The following is a 21,076-nucleotide window of genomic DNA, read 5'->3' as shown; positions in this document are numbered from 1 at the left end:
CCCGGTCCCCTCTCACCAGTGTGCGTGTGTTCTTTACGCGCACCTATTGGGCACTGCGACCAGCCAGGTTGCCTAGGGGACCTCGCCGGCATGGCCCGGCGCTGTTGTTTTGCCACCAATAAAGACTTATTATAGTATATTTTAGTTAGGATCAAGTACAAGGTACTATTTTATTGTTAAGAGAAAAAGGAAATAATTCCTAAAAATTTGAATTATATGATTAAAACGGAAACTGTGGGAGAAGGCAGTCGTGTAATTTGGAGCTTTCTGTATAACGGGTTACCAGATAACAGATCCCATACCTGTAGTAGTAAGCACCTGAGTCAGCAATGAGTAGTCATCTACAATAATTAGAATGGGTGGCCACCTTCTTGTGGCCATTGAGAATCAATGTGAATTCACCTCTTTCTATTTGACAATACAAAGTCTAAATATATTATATACGTATATATATATATATATATATATATATATATATATATATATATATATATAGATATATATATATATAGATATATATATATATATATATATATATACACACACATATAAGCAATGCAGAAGAACAGCACTCACAGGACTTACTGAATCAATCTTCTAAAGGTTTATTTTGCTCACTGTTTCGGTCCCCCACAGGGACCTTCGTCAGGAGTCAAACAGTGCAACCTATTATAATATATACATGTGTGTATATATATATATAATAATAGTCTTATACAGTTTCTTTTCTACTTTGGCTTACCTCTGCTGTTTGGAAATAAACAAATATGCTCTTTGGTTTCGTTAGCAAGAGTTTGCTTGTCATGTTTTGTAAAAACAAACAATGAATAGATATACTGTACACCATGAAGTTACCAGCCAACCACAGACACATTGCCAACGGCAGACACCAAGTGAATTCATTCAAGTCAATTGGCTGCGTTAATGAAAGAGCCAACTGTCACGTCTCAGAGTCCTTTGAAAGGGAAGCGCTCGATTCTCTAAACCCATTGAGACAGAACACCTGCACAGATGAGCTGATGATCCCAAATTGCTACCGTTAAGTGCTTTGGTGCTAACGAAATAAAATTCATTGTTGACTCAGTGTCAAACAAAGTTACTAATGCTTTTTTTCCCCACTCTTCCAGCCTCTTATAAAAGAATGTTTTAGAGGTGCGATTGCTGTGACCTTGCGCTATTAACACTGTAATGATTTAGTTGATGCTTTCTCCTTCTGTATCAGGACTTTGCTGGTTATAGAGGTCATTAATAAAAGTAGCATGTTCTTGTTTCCATGCCCAAGCTCAGCAATGACAGTTACTTATTCTTCTCTTTGAAGACTCAGTGAAACCCTTGTAGAATGCAAAACAGAAACCCAATAAGTGGATGTGCGCACTTACTGCACTAACTGTATCTGCATGATTATGGACGGAGATGTTGATTTGCATTTTGGCAGGTTGCTTTCTCTTAAATTCACTTTGTATTACACATCCGAAGCTTTTCGTACAGAAAGATCTCACGCTGTGGTTTCCACAGTCTTTCCACTATATAATTAGCTTTCTATCTCGAATATCATAGCTCAGAGTTTTAAGTGTGTCATGCAGAGCTGGATTCTTGTAGTGGCTGTCTGGGGTGGGATTTAAAGTTTAACTATAAATGCTAAAAAATGGTGTGTAAATTACGAAGCCCTTCCCAATATTTAATAAGAAACAAATCAATATTTTTTCTTTATAAATTTACTAACTATATGGTTTAGTATAGCATCCATTTTCGAAAGTGCAAAAAACCAGACACAAACCACCATTCCCATCCAACACCTCTGAACTATTGAAGTTCTCTGTGCTTAAAAAGTTATCCAGAATCCTTCATGAACTCCATGAATACAGCACTGCCTGCATTTGGTAGCACTGTATTCATAAGAGGAGGATGACGGGCAATTAGGGTTTATGGAAGGGCTGTCCGGGAGAAACTTGCCTGTCTGGATTTCCAAATTAGGAAATCCGGACAGGACATTGAATTAAATGACATGGCCAATAGCTGATCGCCACATCATCAGTCCCGTCCCTGTCAGTTTCACCCTTGCACTCAGTAGGGTAAAGAGATATTACTGGGCCCCATAGCAAATTATTTTTCAAGCCCCTCAAAATGTCTAGGGGTTGACCAGTTTTACCAATATTAAATTAAATTGTATATGAGTTAGGGTCTCAAGAGGCCCCTATACCTCCTGGGCCCTCCTGTAGCCACAGGGTCTGCTTCCTCTGTATTTCTTTGCTTTTACTAGAGCTACAAATAGACTTGCACATACTCTCCTTACTTGTGCCTCATTTAAAAAAAACTCAGTTAAGAACACCTGGGCATGCAACTTTAAGCACTTTCAACCATTTAATCCATTAACTGAGCTGTTAATCTCAGCCTCTGAAACTGTCTGCCGCAATCAGCCTTTATTTGTGCTTTACAATGAATGCAGTAGGGCTAAGGGGTCATTTATGAACAGAAGTACAGTGTGCAAAGCGCAATTTCAGATGAAAATCCCCATGTTGTTTTCACCCATAATGTAGCTTTTCCCATGATTCCAGGATAATTGTTGTTCTCCAAGTTGCTTCTGCTACAATTGCACAAATGCATCAAAACTAACACAGTTTCACTTGTGTGACTTGGGTGCAAGTAGTGTCTAGGATTTTCAGAGTGGGGGTTACCTCACTTTCAGAGCACACTTTCAAAATGGCGTATACATCTGATTTACTGGGTCGAAGCCTGATGCGCCTATTGATGCTTGGGAACCTTGGAGCTATACCTTCAGGTCCAGGGTGGCCGTAGCTCCAAGGTTCATCAATAGGCGCAGTTGTAAACTATACATCAGAATCTTGTATTTTTCACCTTGTGAAATTCCTTTTAGGAAAAAGAGTCATTGGTTGGCTGTGACGAAGTCAAAGGTATGGCGATGACCTTGATCACTGTGTTGGCTCATAGCAGAACATACACTCTGGACTCTGCTCATCTACTGGTTCCACTTGAATGGTGACTGAGTGAAAAGGGAAGATGGCAAATACATTTTGTGTGACGTCCTTCAAAATTCTCTTTGATTCACAAACAATGTCTGTTGAAGAGAAAAAAAAAAGATTTTGTATTGTAATAGTTTATTTCAGAAAACGCATAAGCACAAGAACACACACACATTGGCTTCGTATATAGGCCCCAGCCTTCATTCTCATACCAGCTGGAGGCTCCAAGACCAAATGTACTGTATGCCTTCTAATGTACACCATGCCATCCAGTTGAGCCAAAAGGATTTGAACCAAATTTATTCATTATTATAGTCATAGAGAATTTACATAGTACATGATTATCTAATTTATTTGTGAAGAATACAAACAGTATCAAACTGAATCAAACAAATTACCAACAATAGACCAAGCATAAATAAAAACAAAATATGTGTTCATACAGCTTAAGAGTAAAGTTACCCACTAGTTATTCTAGTTACTTACCAGAACAAGATCCAGCACTCCTCAAACAGTGTCCCCAGTTGGTGATTTTTTTTTTTTCAAAGAAGGGAAGTGTCAGCTGAGGTTAGTAGATAAGTGACAAGAAACACTGGGGGCTACCTAACAGCTTGGTACTCCCACTGATTTTACCTTTCTTCTCCATTAAAAGCATAGTTTGATATGACCGTGGGATAGATTTATACACTGGAAGACTTTTTCATTAAAAATTTGACCTGCATATAAATCTCATACAATTCCAATGGCACAACTTCGTTTTTACTAGTAAGAAACTGTTGGAGGAGAAGGACAGGCATAATCACTGGGGAGTGTAGTGGACTGGGGTACAACTGAGTAACATCTCTATGGCAAACAAGGGAAAGTTGTGCTCACCACTAATTTTAAAACCATTAAGCGGGGGTGCAATGAGGCTGTGACCACAAAATACATATAGACAAATACAAGATGTCCTCTGCACTCAACTCATTATCAATATATTTAGGGCATTGAGACATTTTGTGCCTTAAGCTACGAAAAAATGCCTTACCCTTTAAACAAAACAGGGATTGTTTGTCCATATATTGCAATATATTTAAACTGGCCAACTATGTCAAAGTCATCCTCAGTATGGCCAGGCCTACACAGGAGCAATGGCCATCTCCATGTTGTAGCTCCCACCCTTTCCAGCTACAGTCAGGTGATCCCAGTGGTGTCTAATAAAAGGGCAACCATGTTTGGGAGTTTAATCTTGAAAGCAGCAAGTAAATTGCAGGTAAAACTTAGTCCCTGTGTAAGATGTACAATGAAGCAATAGAATTCTTAATGAATCAGATGCAAGTTGAGTTTAGGACTGGCCATACCAGGGATGACTTTGTCATAGTTGACCAGCTTAAATATATTGCAATATATGGACAAACAATTGCATTTTTTAGTAGTTTAAGGCACAAAGTCTCAATGTCCTAAATATATTGATAATGGGTTGAGTGCAGAAGACCACTTGTATTTGTCTAACATCTCTATGGCCCAGTCCTGGTGTGCATTCAAAGTAGAGTGAAAGCTTAAAGAAAAACTCTTGTCATGGTACTGTGTGTGTGTGCAGTTGGCCAATGGCCACAGAGATGACCCAAAAAGAGGAAGAAAATTGCAACATGGTGCTCCTACAGTAGTACCCCATCCCAGTATAGTTTTTAGTAATCAGGAGCACCAGCCTGGGGTCTCAGGTAAGCAGTGTCTGAATGGGACACCAGGGCCCCACCCAAAAACCTTAGACCAGAGGCCTACCAAAATAACTTAGATCAGGGGCCCACTCTCAGTACTCTTCTTACTCAACCTCTATTCTCCTTGTCTCTTTTCTTTACATACTATTATTGCATCTTTTTAGGCTCCTTGTTCTCATCGAAATAGGGAGTGACCATGAAATAGTCCAAATGTTTATCTGCGTGAAGGCCCACTGACACCTTGGCCAACCGGGAGTTTTCGTGGTATCCTGGTGGGCCAGTCCGACACTGCAGGAAAGTCATTATAATCATTTGGGGTGTCTAATAACCTCCTAGTGATTATGCCTTCCCTTCTCCTTTAACTTCCTTCTTAGTAGAAAATACAAGATTCAGTCTGAGCTTCAAATAATCTTCTATTATAACACTAGAGACATGAAGAAATTTCTTCTTAACAAACAGAATGGAATAAGAAAAACATAAGGTAGAGATAAACTGAAAATGTGTTAGAAATGAAACATATTCATGTTAAAAGGGCATCATTTTCAGATTCCAACTGAATTTGGATGTTTTAGAAACAGGCAGCAGGACTGCTCGCTGTTCTCTGATCTTATTGTTCACCTGCTATTATATATGAATAACTGTATATATTTTGCATTTCCTCCCTGGTGTTTGAGATGTTGGATATTATTGCAAGTTTATTTTTCTAGATTAGCAGGAGCAGCAGGAATGAGCCATCTCACATTGGGAGAAATGACAGTAGATGCTGAGTTTCTCTGGGTACGAATTGAGAATTTATTGTTCTCCAGCAGATAATATAAGTAAATACTTACAAGAACAGCTGAAGATAGGATCTTGGCAGAAGGCTACAGTTAATTCAGAAAATGATAAAGAATAAATACACAAACTAAAATAAAATCTTAAAAAAACCAAATACGGTAGGTCACTGGTTTTGACTCTTCAGCCCAGGAAAGGTGACCAGTGACCAACTGCACAGTATTTCATTGATCTTGTTGTCTGAAATGAGCCTTCTCTAACTCTATAACGTATACTTATTGAGGAGGGGAAGTTAAAATAATTTGTTAAAGACATGACCATTAAGTACGTCATATATGTCAGGACAACCATCCTTCACATGAGCCTCCTTCAGTTCCCCATGGCACCATGGCACCATGGCCCAAAGCAAGGTGGGCCTGGAAATTGTTTTTCTGAAAACTTCCATAAACTACAGGATCATCTTCTGGATCCAGAAGATTGCCAGTGGTCATTATTCCATTTGCCGGGATTGCTAGAAGGATAGCACATGAAAGGCTACGAGAGACATTAAACTGGTTGATAAATCCTGAATAATCTTGCTTTAAGGTGTTGCCAGGCTTGAGTTAGTTTGGGTATGGGTTGATGCTGATGTGGAGAAATACTATGCAGGGAGGTGGTGGAGGATTTGCTGCTGTAAGGGGCAAGAGAATGGTAGATCATTGGCACTAGAGGATTGGTTCTGCTGTAGGAGATCAGTGGTGGGATTCTACAGGGCATGATTGGAAAGGCAACTACAGGAATGGTAGTAAATCCAAATGACGGAAACTAAGAAACATTCTGTAGTGATCCAGCAGTTTAAGGCATGGTTGCCTACACAGGATAGTAATTTCCAGCTCCATATTATGTCTTTATTAGAAATGTTGGTGCAAATGCTTGAAGTGGCCACATATTATTAAAAATGTTCAAGGAAGCAAAATAAAGACAAAAGAGATCCTCTAATGCCCTAGACTTGAGCCCACCCTAAAAAAAATGTGGCTTGCCCCTCAAATGGTTGGAAATTTTTTTTTAATAGTTAGAACTTTTGAAGGCAATCCCGCTTTAAAATATGAAAAAACTTCAGCATTTTTTTATAATTCTTATGACTTTTCAGCATACAGGAGGATATGATGTCACTGACATAAGATTGAGGAGGATGTAGCTTCATTTTATCAGTTTGAGTGACGATCGTTCGTCTAAGCGAAAATTATCAATAGGGCTTGAAACGACGCTAGCGAAGATCTCTTTTGATAGGGAATTGTCTAAGCCTTTTAATAAATTGCCAATGTCCCTGTGGGTACGATTTCTGGCGAATTTTCGCTAGCGACGGATACTTTGCCTTTAGTAAATATGCCCCTATGTATGGCCAGCTTAACTTGCACTATTATGGTGGATACACGGTAAGACTTGGGGGCAGATTTATCAAGGGTCGAATTTCGAAGTAGAAAAAACTTCGAAATTCGACCATCGAATAGAATCCTCCGACATTCAAATTTGAAGTCGGAGGACTTTATACATCGTACGATCGATTCCGATCGTACTTGGATTCGAACGATTTTCCCAAAAAATCCTTCGACTTAAAAAAACTTACAAAATACACGGGAGGTCCCCCATATGCTAAACAGCAAATCGGCAGGTTTAAGTTGGCGAAGTATTGAAGTCGAAGTTTTTTAAAGAGACAGTACTTCAATTATTGAATGGTCAAATAGTCGAACGATTTTTACTTCGAAACTAAGTAAATTCAAAGTCATAGTATCCTATTCGATGGTCGAAGTATCCAAAAAATTACTTTTAATTTAGAATTTTTTTACTTCAAAAACTCACTCGAATTCACTTCAACCCTTGAAAAATCTGCCCCTTAGAGTATGTATAGTCTCTCTGGTATTTGTATAAAAACACGAAGATCCCTATACACATAAAGATGGAGACCCTTTTCGTAAGGCAGTAAGTGAACACATTAGCTGACAAATACGCATATATATTCAGAGAAATGAATAACATCACGAATAACTGAAATCTGTGGCTTTCGGCCCTTGCTCCATTCTGAGCAATTGTTCTGCGAGATTTCAGCAAGCTCCATTATTGAGGGAGATAGAGAATATCCCTTTTAGCAAAGCTGCCCATTTGCATTATCCTCTCTGCTCAGGAAAACGGGCGAACGCGAAAACGAATTTGACCATTCACCTTCAAAGGAAATGTTCTTGCTTAATTTTCACTTTGCCAATCGCTTGCATAAAAGATATGCGGATGCTCTTTCTATTCGCTTGACAAATCACGAGCCCTAAGAAAATGTGATAGGCAAATAATAGAATAATTTCCAAGTGCCAATTTAATGCGTCCTGAAGAACAAAAAAAAGAAAAGACTGCAATGGAAGGCAGCGGGATATCACAAATCTGTTGAACACAATCCAGGACACGGATAAGATTTTTCTGCCTTACGATTGCCATTGTTACCCAGGGGAAAATGTATCCATTGCATTTATTTCATTGCCTACAGCATGGCAATGTGGAACTTTCACTTGTTATCAACAGCTATTTCCTTAGGTGGTTTTATGTCCTGTAGATAAGGAGATAAGGAGTGTGTCGAGAGTGAATAGGTATATTTCACTATGCAGATGGTTGTTGTTATCTTCATTAAGTGATTCTGCATGGCAAATAATATTTCTATGTTTCATTAAGTTGTATGTTTACTCCTGTGCCCTTAGTTTAAGCACCTCTAGACACCAAGGTCCCCAGGCACGATCTTCCTCTTGTCCCATTGTGTCACCCTTAGTTTAAGCAAAGGGTATGTTGGCTTATCTTCCCGTAAGCTAATATTTTATCATTGAGAAACTCAGCTGAGGGGATGTTCAGTCTACTTTAAAGGGATACTGTCATGGGAAAAAAATTTTTTTTCAAAATGAATCAGTTAATAGTGCTGCTCCAGCAGAATTCTGTACTGTAATCCATTTCTCAAAAGAGCAAACAGATTTTTTTATATTTAATTTTGAAATCTGACATGGGGCTAGACATTTTGTCAATTTCCCAGCTGCCCCTGGTCATGTGACTTGTGCCTGCACGTTAGGAGAGAAATGCTTTCTGGCAGGCTGCTGTTTTTCCTTCTCAATGTAACTGAATGTGTCTCAGTGGAACATGGGTTTTTACTATTGAGTGTTGTTCTTAGATCTAACAGGCAGCTGTTATCTTGTGTTAGGGAGCTGTTATCTGGTTACCTTCCCATTGTTCTTTTGTTTGGCTGCTGGGGGAGAAAAGGGAGGGGGTGATATCACTCCAACTTGCAGTACTGCAGTAAAGAGTGATTGAAGTTTATCAGAGCACAAGTCACATGACTTGGGGCAGCTGGGAAATTGACAAAATGTCTAGCCCCATGTCAGATTTCAAAATTAAATATAAAAAAATCTGTTTGCTCTTTTGAGAAATGGTTTTCAGAGCAGAATTCTGCTGGAGCAACACTATTAACTGATTCATTTTGAAAACAGTATCCCTTTAAGGACAATTTAGCCTCAGAATGCCAACTTTTTGCCACCTGAGACACAGATAACAATTCTGAGCATGTGATGTACACTATGGGGGTTATTTACTAAACTCCGAATGCAAAAATCCTGAAAAATTTGTGATGTCGAGGTTGCACATGAGTCAATGGGAGAAGTCCCAATAATTTTTTGATGTGCACTGGGTTTCGTGCAATACCCTGAAGTTTTCAGAGTTTTTGGGCAAAAAAAAAATAAGAAATGAAATTTTCGGGTGAAAAATCCGAAAAAATTACTAAAATCTGATTTTTTTTTCCCGCAAAGCAAATTTCCGGGAAAATGTAATAATAAATAATCGTAAAAAACCTGAGTGGATTTGATCGGAGTTTCTAGCAGAAAATGTGGAGATAAAATCGGACTTTGATAAAAAAACCCTTATGATTTCATTGTTAAAGGGCATATAAAGTGTAAATAGAATAAGGCTAGAAATGCTGTATTTTGTATACTAAATATAAACATGAACTTACTGCACCACAAGCCTAATCAAACAAATAATTTATGCTTTCAAAGTTGGCTACAGGGGTTCACCATCTTGTAACTTTGTTAAACATCTTTGCAAGACTAAGACTGTGCACATGCTCAGTGTGGTCTGGGCTGCTTAGGGATCGTCATAAACAAAGCTGCTTGAGTTCTGCATGGCGGGGGCTCCCTCTGCTGTTCATAAGTATGATTGTTTCCCTGCTCAGCAGTTAGGGACCATCTGACAATTCCTATCCACAGCAGTAAAAGAAGGGAGAATTTCACTGCATACAGTCAGGTACACATTTTTTATATATTGGAGATAGGTTTCTTTTTCATTAAAGAAAGTAAAAATGGGATTTTATTTTTTTGCCTTTACATGCCCTTTAAATAAAGTAAAAATGGGATTTTATTTTTTTGCCTTTACATGCCCTTTAAGTACACACCATTACTATTTTAGTTCCCAGTGCTCTCATTGTAATCTGTAACTGTAATCTCCTAATTTTAGGAGGAACCTGAGGTACTTATTGTGTGGGTTTCCAAACAGAGGAGGGAGCCCAATATAATATGTTGAAGTTGAGAATAGACCATAAAATATCTTACATGTGTTGGGGACCACCTTTAAATTAACTTTTAGTATATTATAAAATGGCTAATTCTAAGCAACTTTTCAATTGGCCTTCATTTTTCTTTTTTTATAGTTTTTTAATTATTTGCTTCCTTCTTCTGACACTTTCCAGCTTCCAAATGGGGCTAACTGACCCCATCTAAAAACAATTGCTCTGTAAGGCTAAACATTTATTGTTATTGCTACTTTTCATTACTCATCTTTTTATTCAGGTCTCTCCTATTCATATTCCTGTCTCTAATTTAAATCAGTGCATGGTTGCTAGGGGAATTTGGACTCTAGCAACCAGATTGCTGAAATGGCAAACTGGAGAGCTGCTGAATAAAAATCTAAATAACTAAAAAAAATACAAATAATAAAAAATTAAAACCAAACACAAAGAGGCCGATTCACTAACTTCGAGTGAAGGATTTCGAAGTAAAAAAACTTCGAATTTCGAAGTGTTTTTTGGGCTACTTCGACCATCGAATGGGCTACTACGACCTTCGACTACGACTATGACTTTGAATCGAACTATTCGAACTAAAAATCATTCGACCATTCGATAGTCGAAGTACTGTCTCTTTAAGAAAAAACTTCGACCCCCTAGTTCGCCATCTAAAAGCTACCGAAGTCAATGTTAGCCTATGGGGAAGGTCCCCATAGGCTTGGCTAACTTTTTTTGATCGAAGGATATTCCTTCGATCGTTGGATTAAAATCCTTTGAATCGTTCAATTCGAAGTTTTTTATCGTTCGATCGAAGGAATAATCCTTCGATCGTTCGATCGCACTATTTGCGCTAAAATCCTTCTACTTCGATTTTCGAAGTCGAAGGATTTTAATTCCCAGTCGAATATCGAGGGTTAGTTAACCCTCTATATTCGACCCTTTGTGAATCGGCCCCAAATTGTCTCAGAATATTACTCTCTACATTTACTAAACATTAAATCAAAGGTAAACAACCCATTTAAGGACAACTTGGCCTCAGAATGCCAATGGACTTTTGCCACCTGAGACACAGGTAACAATTCTGAGCATGTGACATACACTATGATTTCATTGTTAAGTACACACCATTACTATTTTAGTTCCCATAACTCTCATTGTAATCTGGTATTTCTCAAACCAAGGGGCAGATTCAGTAAAGGGCATAGTGGCTAAAGCTATCGACAAATCGCCATCCGCAGGGAAACCGTCAACCGCCAAACAGGCTTAGGCACCAATTTGCTATCGAAAGAGACCAGCGTTCATTCGCACTCTATCGCCAGGCGACTTTTGACTCTTTTGATTCACTAAAGTGCAGATTTTACTGAACGTTACCTCTTTCGCCAGAGTTTACTTCGACACCTCAGACCAGGCGAAATGCTAAAAATAAGCTACATCTTCTGTCACTTACATCATATCCTGTGAGCCGAAAATGCATTAAAGTGACAAAAATGCTGGCGACTTTTCCTTTATTGAAGCGGAATTGGCTGCAAAAGTCCTAACAATCTTTTTTGGGGAACCGGTTTACTCCAGATATTTCCTAACATATGGAACATTCATTTTACAGTGGGCTCATGTGTAGGGCAATATATTAATTCTCTTGCATTTGCAGCAACATTTATAATAAAGACGTCCATACAACTTTAAATTACCCACCCTATTCAAACTGACCTAAGCACAAGAAACACAAATGAATGCTAGCGCAGCTTTGCTATGAAATGCTCAGTGCTTTGCTTTTTCAAATGCGGCTTTATTAAACACACTGTGTGATTACATTGGCAGTGGGTATTCTGTGAAACTAACGTGTTTCTTGCCCAAGTATCTCTTCCTCAGAGTTAACAATTGAGGATCAAAACCTTATGGTCATATTGGACGCAAACAATTAAAATCTTGGTTGAAAACATATTACACTCACCCTATTGAGTATTTAGAAAAAGGTAGTTCTGGGGTAATAACTTTCAGACATTACGAGGCAATAGATTCGGCAGTAGAAATCTATTTTATCTATTATTTTTCCACATTCAAAACTTCCGTATGAGTAGAATTATAGGGTCGACATTTCAGCTGGGCTAGGTTGGTAAAGTCTGGGCTCACTAACAGTGAAGTAGAAAGTAATAAAACATAAAGCTTCCCAATTGAAGCCTCGCTTTCCACACTTATTTATTTACTGACCTGTGGCAATGTGAGCTGAAAGGATGACTTGATTCATTGTTAAAGCCCATAGATGAAGACTGTGCACTGATTTAACCCCATCTACAGCCAGAATGGACTGTTTCACATCACAGTAATGAATCCCCCGTGGAGTACCTGCAATATAAAATGATGTCCATTTACTGAGCTTGTAATCTTTCTGAATGGAGATAGAAAAAGACAGAGAGAGGATGAAGGAAATGGTACAGGTCATGGCAAAGAAACAGCTTTGATTGGCACAAAGATATAGCAATGGCTGTTTAGAATAATGCTTTGTTTTTAAAGAACCAGGGATACTAAAAGAACCAGAGATAGCCAGGGAGCAGAAATCGAGCTCCGTACGTTGGATCATCGGCGTGTCGCCTTTTCTGAAGAGGAGGGGAAGCGGAGTTTCGGTAAGTTATTTCTTAATAAAGACTTTGCCATTTTAAAGTTTAATTTGTCTTGGTGTTTTTTTTAATGTATGCTAACGAATTTTTTTTTTTAAAAAATGTTGATGTTACTGGTCCTTTAAGCACAGCTTGCATATCAACTGTGTATTACAAATAAAAGACAGTGAACAAGGGAAAGTTGTGCGCGACAATAATTTTTAAACCATTAAGTTATTATATTTAAACCATAAAAGTTATTTATTAAAAGCACTCACGTTCAGCTAGCACTCTAGCCGCGGATAAAGTTTAGACTGGTAGCCAAAACATCAGTTCTTTTTAATAAATAACTTTTTTACTTTCTAAGACCTGAGAGTGCAGACATTGCTGTTCAATTACTACTATTCTACATTTTATGATTGCACCCAGGCATTTTGATTCTTTTGTAACATGAGTACCGGCTAATTGTGATACTATATACATATATTATATCTTGCTCTGAGTTCTGGGGGTATTTACACATGTTATTGCCATCCTGGTTAGTTGGGGGCGTGGCCACGAAAGGGGGCATGGCCTATAGAAAAATTGTACGCGCGCCGCTGATTCCGTTGTTTTGCACCTTTTGACTGTGGGCGGGGCTACATTAGTCACGCCCCCATCCCTTTACCTTTTTGTTCCCAATTCAAGCACTGCATATATATATATACATACAGAGAGAGAGAGTATATACTGTATTTATAGAGTACAAGTATGGGACTCGTTAGCTAGAATGCTCGGGACCTGAGTTTTTCCGGATAACGGATCTTTCAGTGATTGGGATCTTCATGAAACATGAAATAATCCAAAATAAGATGCTTTTGCCTCCAATAAGGATTAATTATATCTTAGTTGGGATCAAGTACAAGCGACTGTTATATTATTACGGAGAAAAAGGAAATTATTTTAAAAAAATTGGATTATTTGGATAAAATGGAGTCTATGGGAGACGCCCTTTCTATAATTTGGATCTTCATACCTTAACTCTACTAGAAAATCATGTAAACATTAAAAAAACCCAATAGGCTGGTTTTGCTTCCAATAAGGATTAATTATATCTCAGTACAAGCAACTGTTTTATTATTACAGAGAAAAAGGAAATCATTTTTAAAAATTGGAATTATTTGACTATAGGACTGCAGGAGAAGGCCTTTGCCATAATCCAGAGTTTTCTGGGTTTTAGGAACAATTATGTTAGATCTAATCTACTGCACAGCAACATAAAATATCTGTAATTGCCAATTATGAACAATATTTTTCACCAGGTATGGATTAAGCCTCGAAAAAACACCCGTAGACTCCAAAAGCAGAGAAAGGGGAAAACCTGCAGCAAAAAAGCGCCCTTTGTGTTTCCCAAATTTATAAAAAAAAAAATTCAGTGAAGCAAATGGGGACAGATTTGCTCATTATAAGATAAAGCAAAATTTGATCTGAAACAAAGGTTTGTGTTCCAACACAATTAGATCAGGGCTTAAATCGGGAATTGAATTAAACACCCCCTTCTGCAATTAGCAGACCCTGGGTTCAAGGTGTTAGTAATACGTTAACATGTACAGTGTCTGACGTTAAGCTTTGATGAAAAATATAGAATTTAGATGTTCCAAAAATGATAACATACCTTCCATTAGGACAGTCAAGAGATCCCTCAGCACTGTCATAGTTGTGATCAAGACACAAACGGAGAATATAAAGGTGCAGATTGGATCAGCAATCTTGTACTCTGGCTGCAAAATGCAACAAAGCTTTTAGTATAAGCTTTTAATATACCATAACTCCTTTCCCCCATACATTATGGTGCCTTTCTTTATGTTTCCCCCAGTCACAAGAACTCTTTAGTATCCACATAACAATTAGCAGGCTGCCTCTAGAAGGGGCTCCAGTAAATAAACATCACTCCCGACAGGGAGAATGGCAGAGGAACAAGTTATGGAGAACGCAAGCAGTCCCTATAAGAGCCCCTCTCTAGCCATAATACTATTACTTAGCATTATTCAATTATTTACTAATAACATTGAGATACATTTTTATATTTAAGATGGACATGCCAAGCACTGGTCATTGTAAAAGGAAAAGATATATTAGATTGTTGGTTGGTGAACCTTTTTGGTTCAGGCCACCCTAGAAGAACCTTTGGTCAGGGCCCCCCTTCACTCACAACAGGTTTACAAATATAGGAAGATGGACATATAGTGCTACGCAATATGTTGGCGCTATATAAATACATTTTAATAATAATAATAATAATACCAAGCACTGGACATAGGAAAAGGTAAAGATATTTTAGATAAGTGATCCCCAACCAGTTGTCAGGGGCCTATCGGCTCCCACCAGGGAGTAGTCAGGACCAAGGAGGAAGCTTAGGGGTAAAAATCCAAGATTGCCATACAGATAAGGGTTCAAGAATCAGCGTAATCAAGTCCAGACAGTAGTTCAGCAGGCAGGCAGAAAATCAGCTCGTCAAGGAACAGGCAGGGTCAAGGTCCAGGAAACAGCAATAAGCAGGATTTTAGAAACACCCAAGAAATCCTATAATCGGGCATCGAACCCGTGACCTTGGCATCTTTTTACTTAAAATCTTCACGCCGTGTGTGACCTCATCGTGCCTGCGCCGAAACGCCGGTGCCGCTACCCACGTGAGATTTTTTTAATGAACACAGGTATATAAGGCACAGGATATCCTGTGACCTCACCTCTGATGAAGTGCCAAATGGGGGCATGAAACGCGTCAGGTGATCTAAAATGTCATAGGGTAGGAGTACATCTGCTAAGGATGCCTGTTTGTTGTTTTAATTTTTCCAATAAAGCTGGACATTGATTTTTATTCTATGAGTGTGGAATGGCTTTCTCGCCCGCTAAACCCCCTACATATGATGTCCACTGGATTGGAGACCAGTAAGTGGGAACCAGCACACCTTTAGGAATGGACACATTGACAAAGTGGCCACAGCATGGACTTGTGAGTTTTCTTTTCCTTCTCTCTATAGCCTCATCTGCTCCACTATAGTGGATGGAGGCGCCGGCAGGTAAGACTGCACCGAGCGGTCCTGACACCAGTAGATTGTGAGCAACATGTTGCTCTCCAACCCCTTGGATGTTGCTCCTGGTAGCCTCAAAGCAGCCAATTCCTGGTTTGGAGGAAAGTTTTAGTTGCATAAAAACCAGATGTACTGCTAAACAGAGTCTCCTGTAGGCTGCCAGTCCACATAAGGACTACTAAAATAGTCAATGACAGCTCTTATTTTGTACCCCCAAGAACTTTTGCATGCTTGTGTTGCTCTCCAGCATTATTTTGCATTTGAATGTGGTTCACGGGTAAAAAAAGTTGGGGACCTCTGTTTTAGATCATCAGTTGATGAATTTACTAAGGGTCCAACCTCTGGTCAGGGATCCCATTAATGCATGACAGGTTTACAGATATAGGAAAGATTGTCATCCATTGAACTACCGTTCCAAGAATACATAGGGCAGCAAGTAAGTATTGACCCCAAATATAACCCTAACTGACCTCCAAGCTGGTATTTCAGTTTTATCTAGGACAACAAAAACATTATTCAAAAAACTCACCCATATATCTCGCCTAATATATGTGCATTTTCATATCCACATTAGTAACCTAATCATAAATGTCGTGTTCTGTTAATCCCATATAGTGATGAGTGAATTTGTCCCATTTCGCTTCCCCAAAAAATTTGCAAAACTGTGAAAAAATTTGCATTAAAGTCAATGGGCTTTTTTTTTCTTAAGGCAGCTGTTTTGTCCAAATGCATTAAAGTCAACGGGCATTTTTTTTGTTGTGGTGTTTTTTTGGTTCACGAAAAAAATTGCAGAGAGTTAAATGCACAATTTTGACGCAAATCCATGGCTGCCAAAATTTTGCCCATCACTAATCCCATACTTTGCATTCCCAAATTACTTTTGCTCCCATTTAAACCCTACTTGCCATATACTCCACCAATAGTTGCGTCCCTTCATTAGTATCAAAAATTACGTTGACCCTCTAAAACACTCTTTCAATGCTTTGAATGATATTCCACTAATGACTTTTTGTGCTGAATGTAATGAGGCATGAGTAGAACTAACCTTAAAGTAAATAATCAGTGCACTAATGAGAACACTAATGCTCTGAAACAGATCCCCTATGACGTGTACAAAGGCTGCACGAATACTCGCATTGGTTTGGAGCTTGTAGTCGGACGCCATATGCTCATGTTTGCCTCCTGCATGACTGTGTCCATGTCCTGGTTGGTGCAAAATCAAAGTCAAGCTGGAAAAATGCAAACGAGAAAAAAAAATCAGTAACGTAACATTATGTGCAGCATAGGACATTTAATCAAGTAAAACATGTTACTAAGGTGCAATGTAATAACAGGTGGAAAGTCTTCTACAGTTCTCTTGGTGTATAATTGATTATTGTCTTTCCTTTAACAAAAAAGAGTAAATGTAAAAATGGTCAGTGTGCCTGTTTCCAGTTTACAATATTAATTTTTTAGAGCTATTTAAGTCTTGTGTTAGCTGCCAATATAATTAGTTTAGTATCAACACCGTTGAAGAGATAGTAGTGATAGGCGTTCTGAAGGAAAACAGTGAACTGTTCTGATGTTGCTCTGCTCGCGAAAGAGATCAGAAGCCTCCGAAGAACTTTCTCATGTCTCAAGTGGTGCTGAGTTACACAAATCACTTTGTAGAGTAGTATTTTTTGTAATTCTGCATCCAATCTACGATTATTATGGTAATAAGTTTGATTTTATATAGGGGAGAGTCAGGGGCGTAACTACAGAGGAAGCAGACCCTGCGGCTGCAGGGGGGCCCAGGAGGTACAGGGGGCCAGGCCTGGACTGGGAGTCAAAATAGGCCCTACCATTCCAAGTACACAGAGGCCCAAACAGCCCCCCACCAGCCCAAACAGCCCTCTACCAGCCCACTATATGGTATCTTTCTATTGAACCACACAGCAGCCCCTCAGGCATTTGCCAGAACACACAGATTGCCAGTCCGGGCCTACAGGGGGCCCCATGAGGCTCTCATTGATGAGCAGTTTGAACATATATTGGTAAAACAGGACAAACACTGGATATGTTGGGGGCCCTAAAATTAATTTGCTGTGGGGCCCAGCAACATCTAGTTACGCCACTGGGGAGAGTTTTATTAAATTTTTGGAAATGTTCGGACACCTTTGGTCTGCATAACATTTTGGGGGTTATTTATTAAAGTCCAAATGCTAAAAACTTGAAATATGCACATATTAATGTAAAATCTGAAGTTTTAGTGTAAAAAAAACACTCAAATTTTTCGAGATTTATTATACCCCAAGGATGCAAAAAGTCTAAATCCGAAAATACTTTATCTTCAACTTGTCAAGGTCCTGTAGAAGTCAATGGCAGAGGTCCTATTTGCAATTTGAAGATTTTATGGTCTGCACTATGTTTCGTACGATAACATTTTGGGCTTGTCATGAAAAAATTCAGACTTTTTGGGTGTCAAATTAGATAAATTCGGATTTTTCATGCGACAACCCAAAAAAGTTGTGGTTTTCGTGCGACAACCCGAAAAAGTTGTGTTTTTTGTGCAACAACCCGAAAAATTTGTGTTTTTTCCCTGATCCCTTTTTTTCCATTTTTTTTCATGATAAATAAGGATAAATCGTGGATACTAGTTTAGTCTGGCTTTTTTTATTTAAAAGTTTTTTTTATTTAAAAGTTTCTATATATTCTTGGAATGTTTTGCTGTTATTAGGGAAGTGATTCAAAAATATTTGTTGTAAGGTCTACCAAAAAAATAAAAGAACACGTATAAATATAGAAGATGACTGTAAAAAAATGGCATCTTACATTAAATTGGCACCCAAGGCACAGGCAGAGGTTATCAGCATTATGGTTCCATCAATGGTGTAATCAGGCCGGATTATTCGCTCGATGGCCAAATAGACTAGTACTCCTGTCACCAGCCATATTGTTATTATGGACAGAAGTGCACCTAGAATTTCTAAGAAAGAAAAAAAATGTACTTGAGGTTGTGATATTTTTTTCTAAATATCTCTACAATAAATCAGAACTGAGTAGAAGATAAGTTTCACATATGGTATTTTTTAATCTGTCTTTTGGCTGAAATGAGGCATATGCACCATCCCATTCTTTTAACGAGGAATATATTGATATACCGAAACTTACATTATATAGATTTTTAGCTGCCCCAGACAGCTGTACCACTTGTCTCCAACAATGTCCATGGATATCATTGGTGAAACAACCCCCCCCCCCTGGCTTGTGCAGCACAAAACTGGAAGCATTTAACTCAATCTATAGTGTGATTTTAAAGAAGCAGCGTGTAAATGAGCAGGTAGCTCAGGTCAATTATGTTCCAAGCCTTCTCCTGTGCCACCAATGGTAATTTAATAGAAATGTGTGTCTGCTGGAGAAGTCAAACTGCCAAAGGTTCATATTTATATGCAAAATTCTTGACAGTCAATTAGGACAGTCTACAAATCAGTGTTGCTGATGTTATACAGCTACAGATGGAGCATATTTTTGCCTTCTGACACTCACTATTACGCTCCTTTTCCAACTGAGCCATCATTGAATAGTTTGCTCCATCTGAATATGAAAAAGGGTGGATAATTGTTCATTATATACCCCAGGCTGATTAAACTCATGTGCCTTGCTGTAATGGTTTTAGCTTTTAGTCTTTATGCAGATGAGCAATAACCTCCTGAGAGGACCCACACAGGATAAGTCATATACCATATTCTTTCATTGCCACAGATATACTTGCTAGTTAAAGGGAAAATAGAGGCAGGCTTGTCACAAAATGTATGGGCTATAAGCAAATCTAGTTCTAGTATAGTGATCCTGTTCAGTTTGTCATTAGTAATGTACAGGGAGGGTTGTCTACAGATTCTCATTGAAAAACTCTATAGAAGTAGTTTCATATGTCCAAAGCACTTAAGGGCCTTTGTGGTTATATATCAAGTGGTGCAATAACATAGGGGCAGATTCACTAAAGGACGAAATGGCTAACGCTAGCGACTTTTCCAAACGTTACCATCCACATCAACATCACCAAATTCACTAACAGGCGCAGGCACCAATTCGCTAGCAAAAGAGACCAGGCAACTTTTCACTCTGACAAAGGTCGTTACTCCGCAAATTCAGTAAAGTACAGATTTTACTGAACGTTACCTCTTTAGCCAAAGTTGCCTTCGCCACCTCAGACCAGACGAAGTGCTAAAAAGCAGCTAGATCTTCCTCAATCTTCTGTCGAAAATGCATTAAAGTTCCAAAAACACTGGCGACTTTTCCTTTTTTGAAGCGGAATTGCCTGCAAAAGTCCTCACAAACTTTTTTTGGCTGACTTAAATTTTTTTTTAGGTAACCGGTTTTCGCCGGACATTTCATAACGTATGGACATTCATTTTTCAGTGGGCTCATGTGTAGGGCATTATATTAATTCTCTTGTCTTTATTAAGGTTCCCTGGACATGTGGAATAAAAAGTGGTAACTTCAAGCATTTGCACCAACAGTTATAATAAAGACGTCCATACTTTAAATTACCTGTCGTATGCAAATTGACCTAAGGCAAGATCACTAGCGAATTTTCGCTTGGCACAAACAAATGCTAGCACATCTTCGCTATGAAATGCTCGCACTGCTGAAGTAACGCTAGCAAAAAGTCGGCAGCGTTTAACACCCAGGGTGCAACTTCACATTTTAGTGAATTAGCGTAGTGGTAGCGAATTTGCACCTGGCGCAGTGGTGCAATTTGTGTGAAGCGGTCGCTGGCGACAATTCACCCTTTAGTGAATCTGCCCCATAGTGCTCTGAAACTCTCATTCCAGCAGAATGGCACTTATTTTGCAAAAGCACTAGGGAAGCACCGAATCCACTATTTTGGCATTCAGATGAATCCCAAATCTTTCCTCAAAGGAATCCTGAACCTAATTTGCATATGAAAATGAGACCAAGGAGGGGTTAAAAAGAACCATGCATGCCAAAATAATTGCATTCGACAAAGGTTTTTAGGATTTGAATATGGCTCAGCCAGGACCTTAAATTTAGTAGAAACTATATCCTGCTGAAATTGGCACAGATCCCCAAAAGGGGGTAGGTTTCTAAGAGATTGGGGGTTGCTAGTTGCAACCTGACTTGGTATGTAATTGCTTATTTTAGTAATCTTTCTATGTAAGTATTTATTAACTTTTCTCATGAAGTCTTACCTGCTCGATACCATCCAAATGTTAGCCGCATTGTTGAAGTCTTTGATGAAAGCCAGAGGGAACAAAGACTGATAAAGAAACTAGACAAATCTACTAAGAGATGGGCTGCATCTGTTACAACAGCAAGGCTTCCTGCAATGTACCCACCTGAAACAAACGATACTTAATTAGGTAATTATGTTAGAGTAAGTAAACTTGGTAAATGTCGCCTCTGACAATCAAGT

At 38.7% G+C, this 21,076-nt stretch overlaps 1 protein-coding gene across 1 annotated transcript in view; it reads right to left on the bottom strand.

Moving 5' to 3' along the window:
* Nucleotides 1-2,401: 2,401 nt before the first annotated feature.
* slc30a8.S (solute carrier family 30 (zinc transporter), member 8 S homeolog) overlaps nucleotides 2,402-21,076 on the bottom strand; it is a 35,562-nt gene continuing 16,887 nt past the window's right edge. The window contains exons 3-8 of the mRNA XM_018223829.2: nucleotides 20,853-20,999; nucleotides 18,472-18,625; nucleotides 16,724-16,907; nucleotides 14,262-14,367; nucleotides 12,222-12,356; nucleotides 2,402-3,076 (exon numbers count right to left, since the gene is read on the bottom strand). Of these exons, the coding sequence (XP_018079318.1) occupies nucleotides 2,931-3,076; nucleotides 12,222-12,356; nucleotides 14,262-14,367; nucleotides 16,724-16,907; nucleotides 18,472-18,625; nucleotides 20,853-20,999 (872 nt within the window). The 3' untranslated portion in view covers nucleotides 2,402-2,930. The remainder of the gene's footprint in view (nucleotides 3,077-12,221; nucleotides 12,357-14,261; nucleotides 14,368-16,723; nucleotides 16,908-18,471; nucleotides 18,626-20,852; nucleotides 21,000-21,076) is intronic.

Source organism: Xenopus laevis, chromosome 6S (assembly GCF_017654675.1).
Source record: "Xenopus laevis strain J_2021 chromosome 6S, Xenopus_laevis_v10.1, whole genome shotgun sequence".
In the NCBI taxonomy this organism is placed as follows: domain Eukaryota; kingdom Metazoa; phylum Chordata; class Amphibia; order Anura; family Pipidae; genus Xenopus; species Xenopus laevis.
This window is presented reverse-complemented; position numbering and strand designations above follow the sequence as displayed.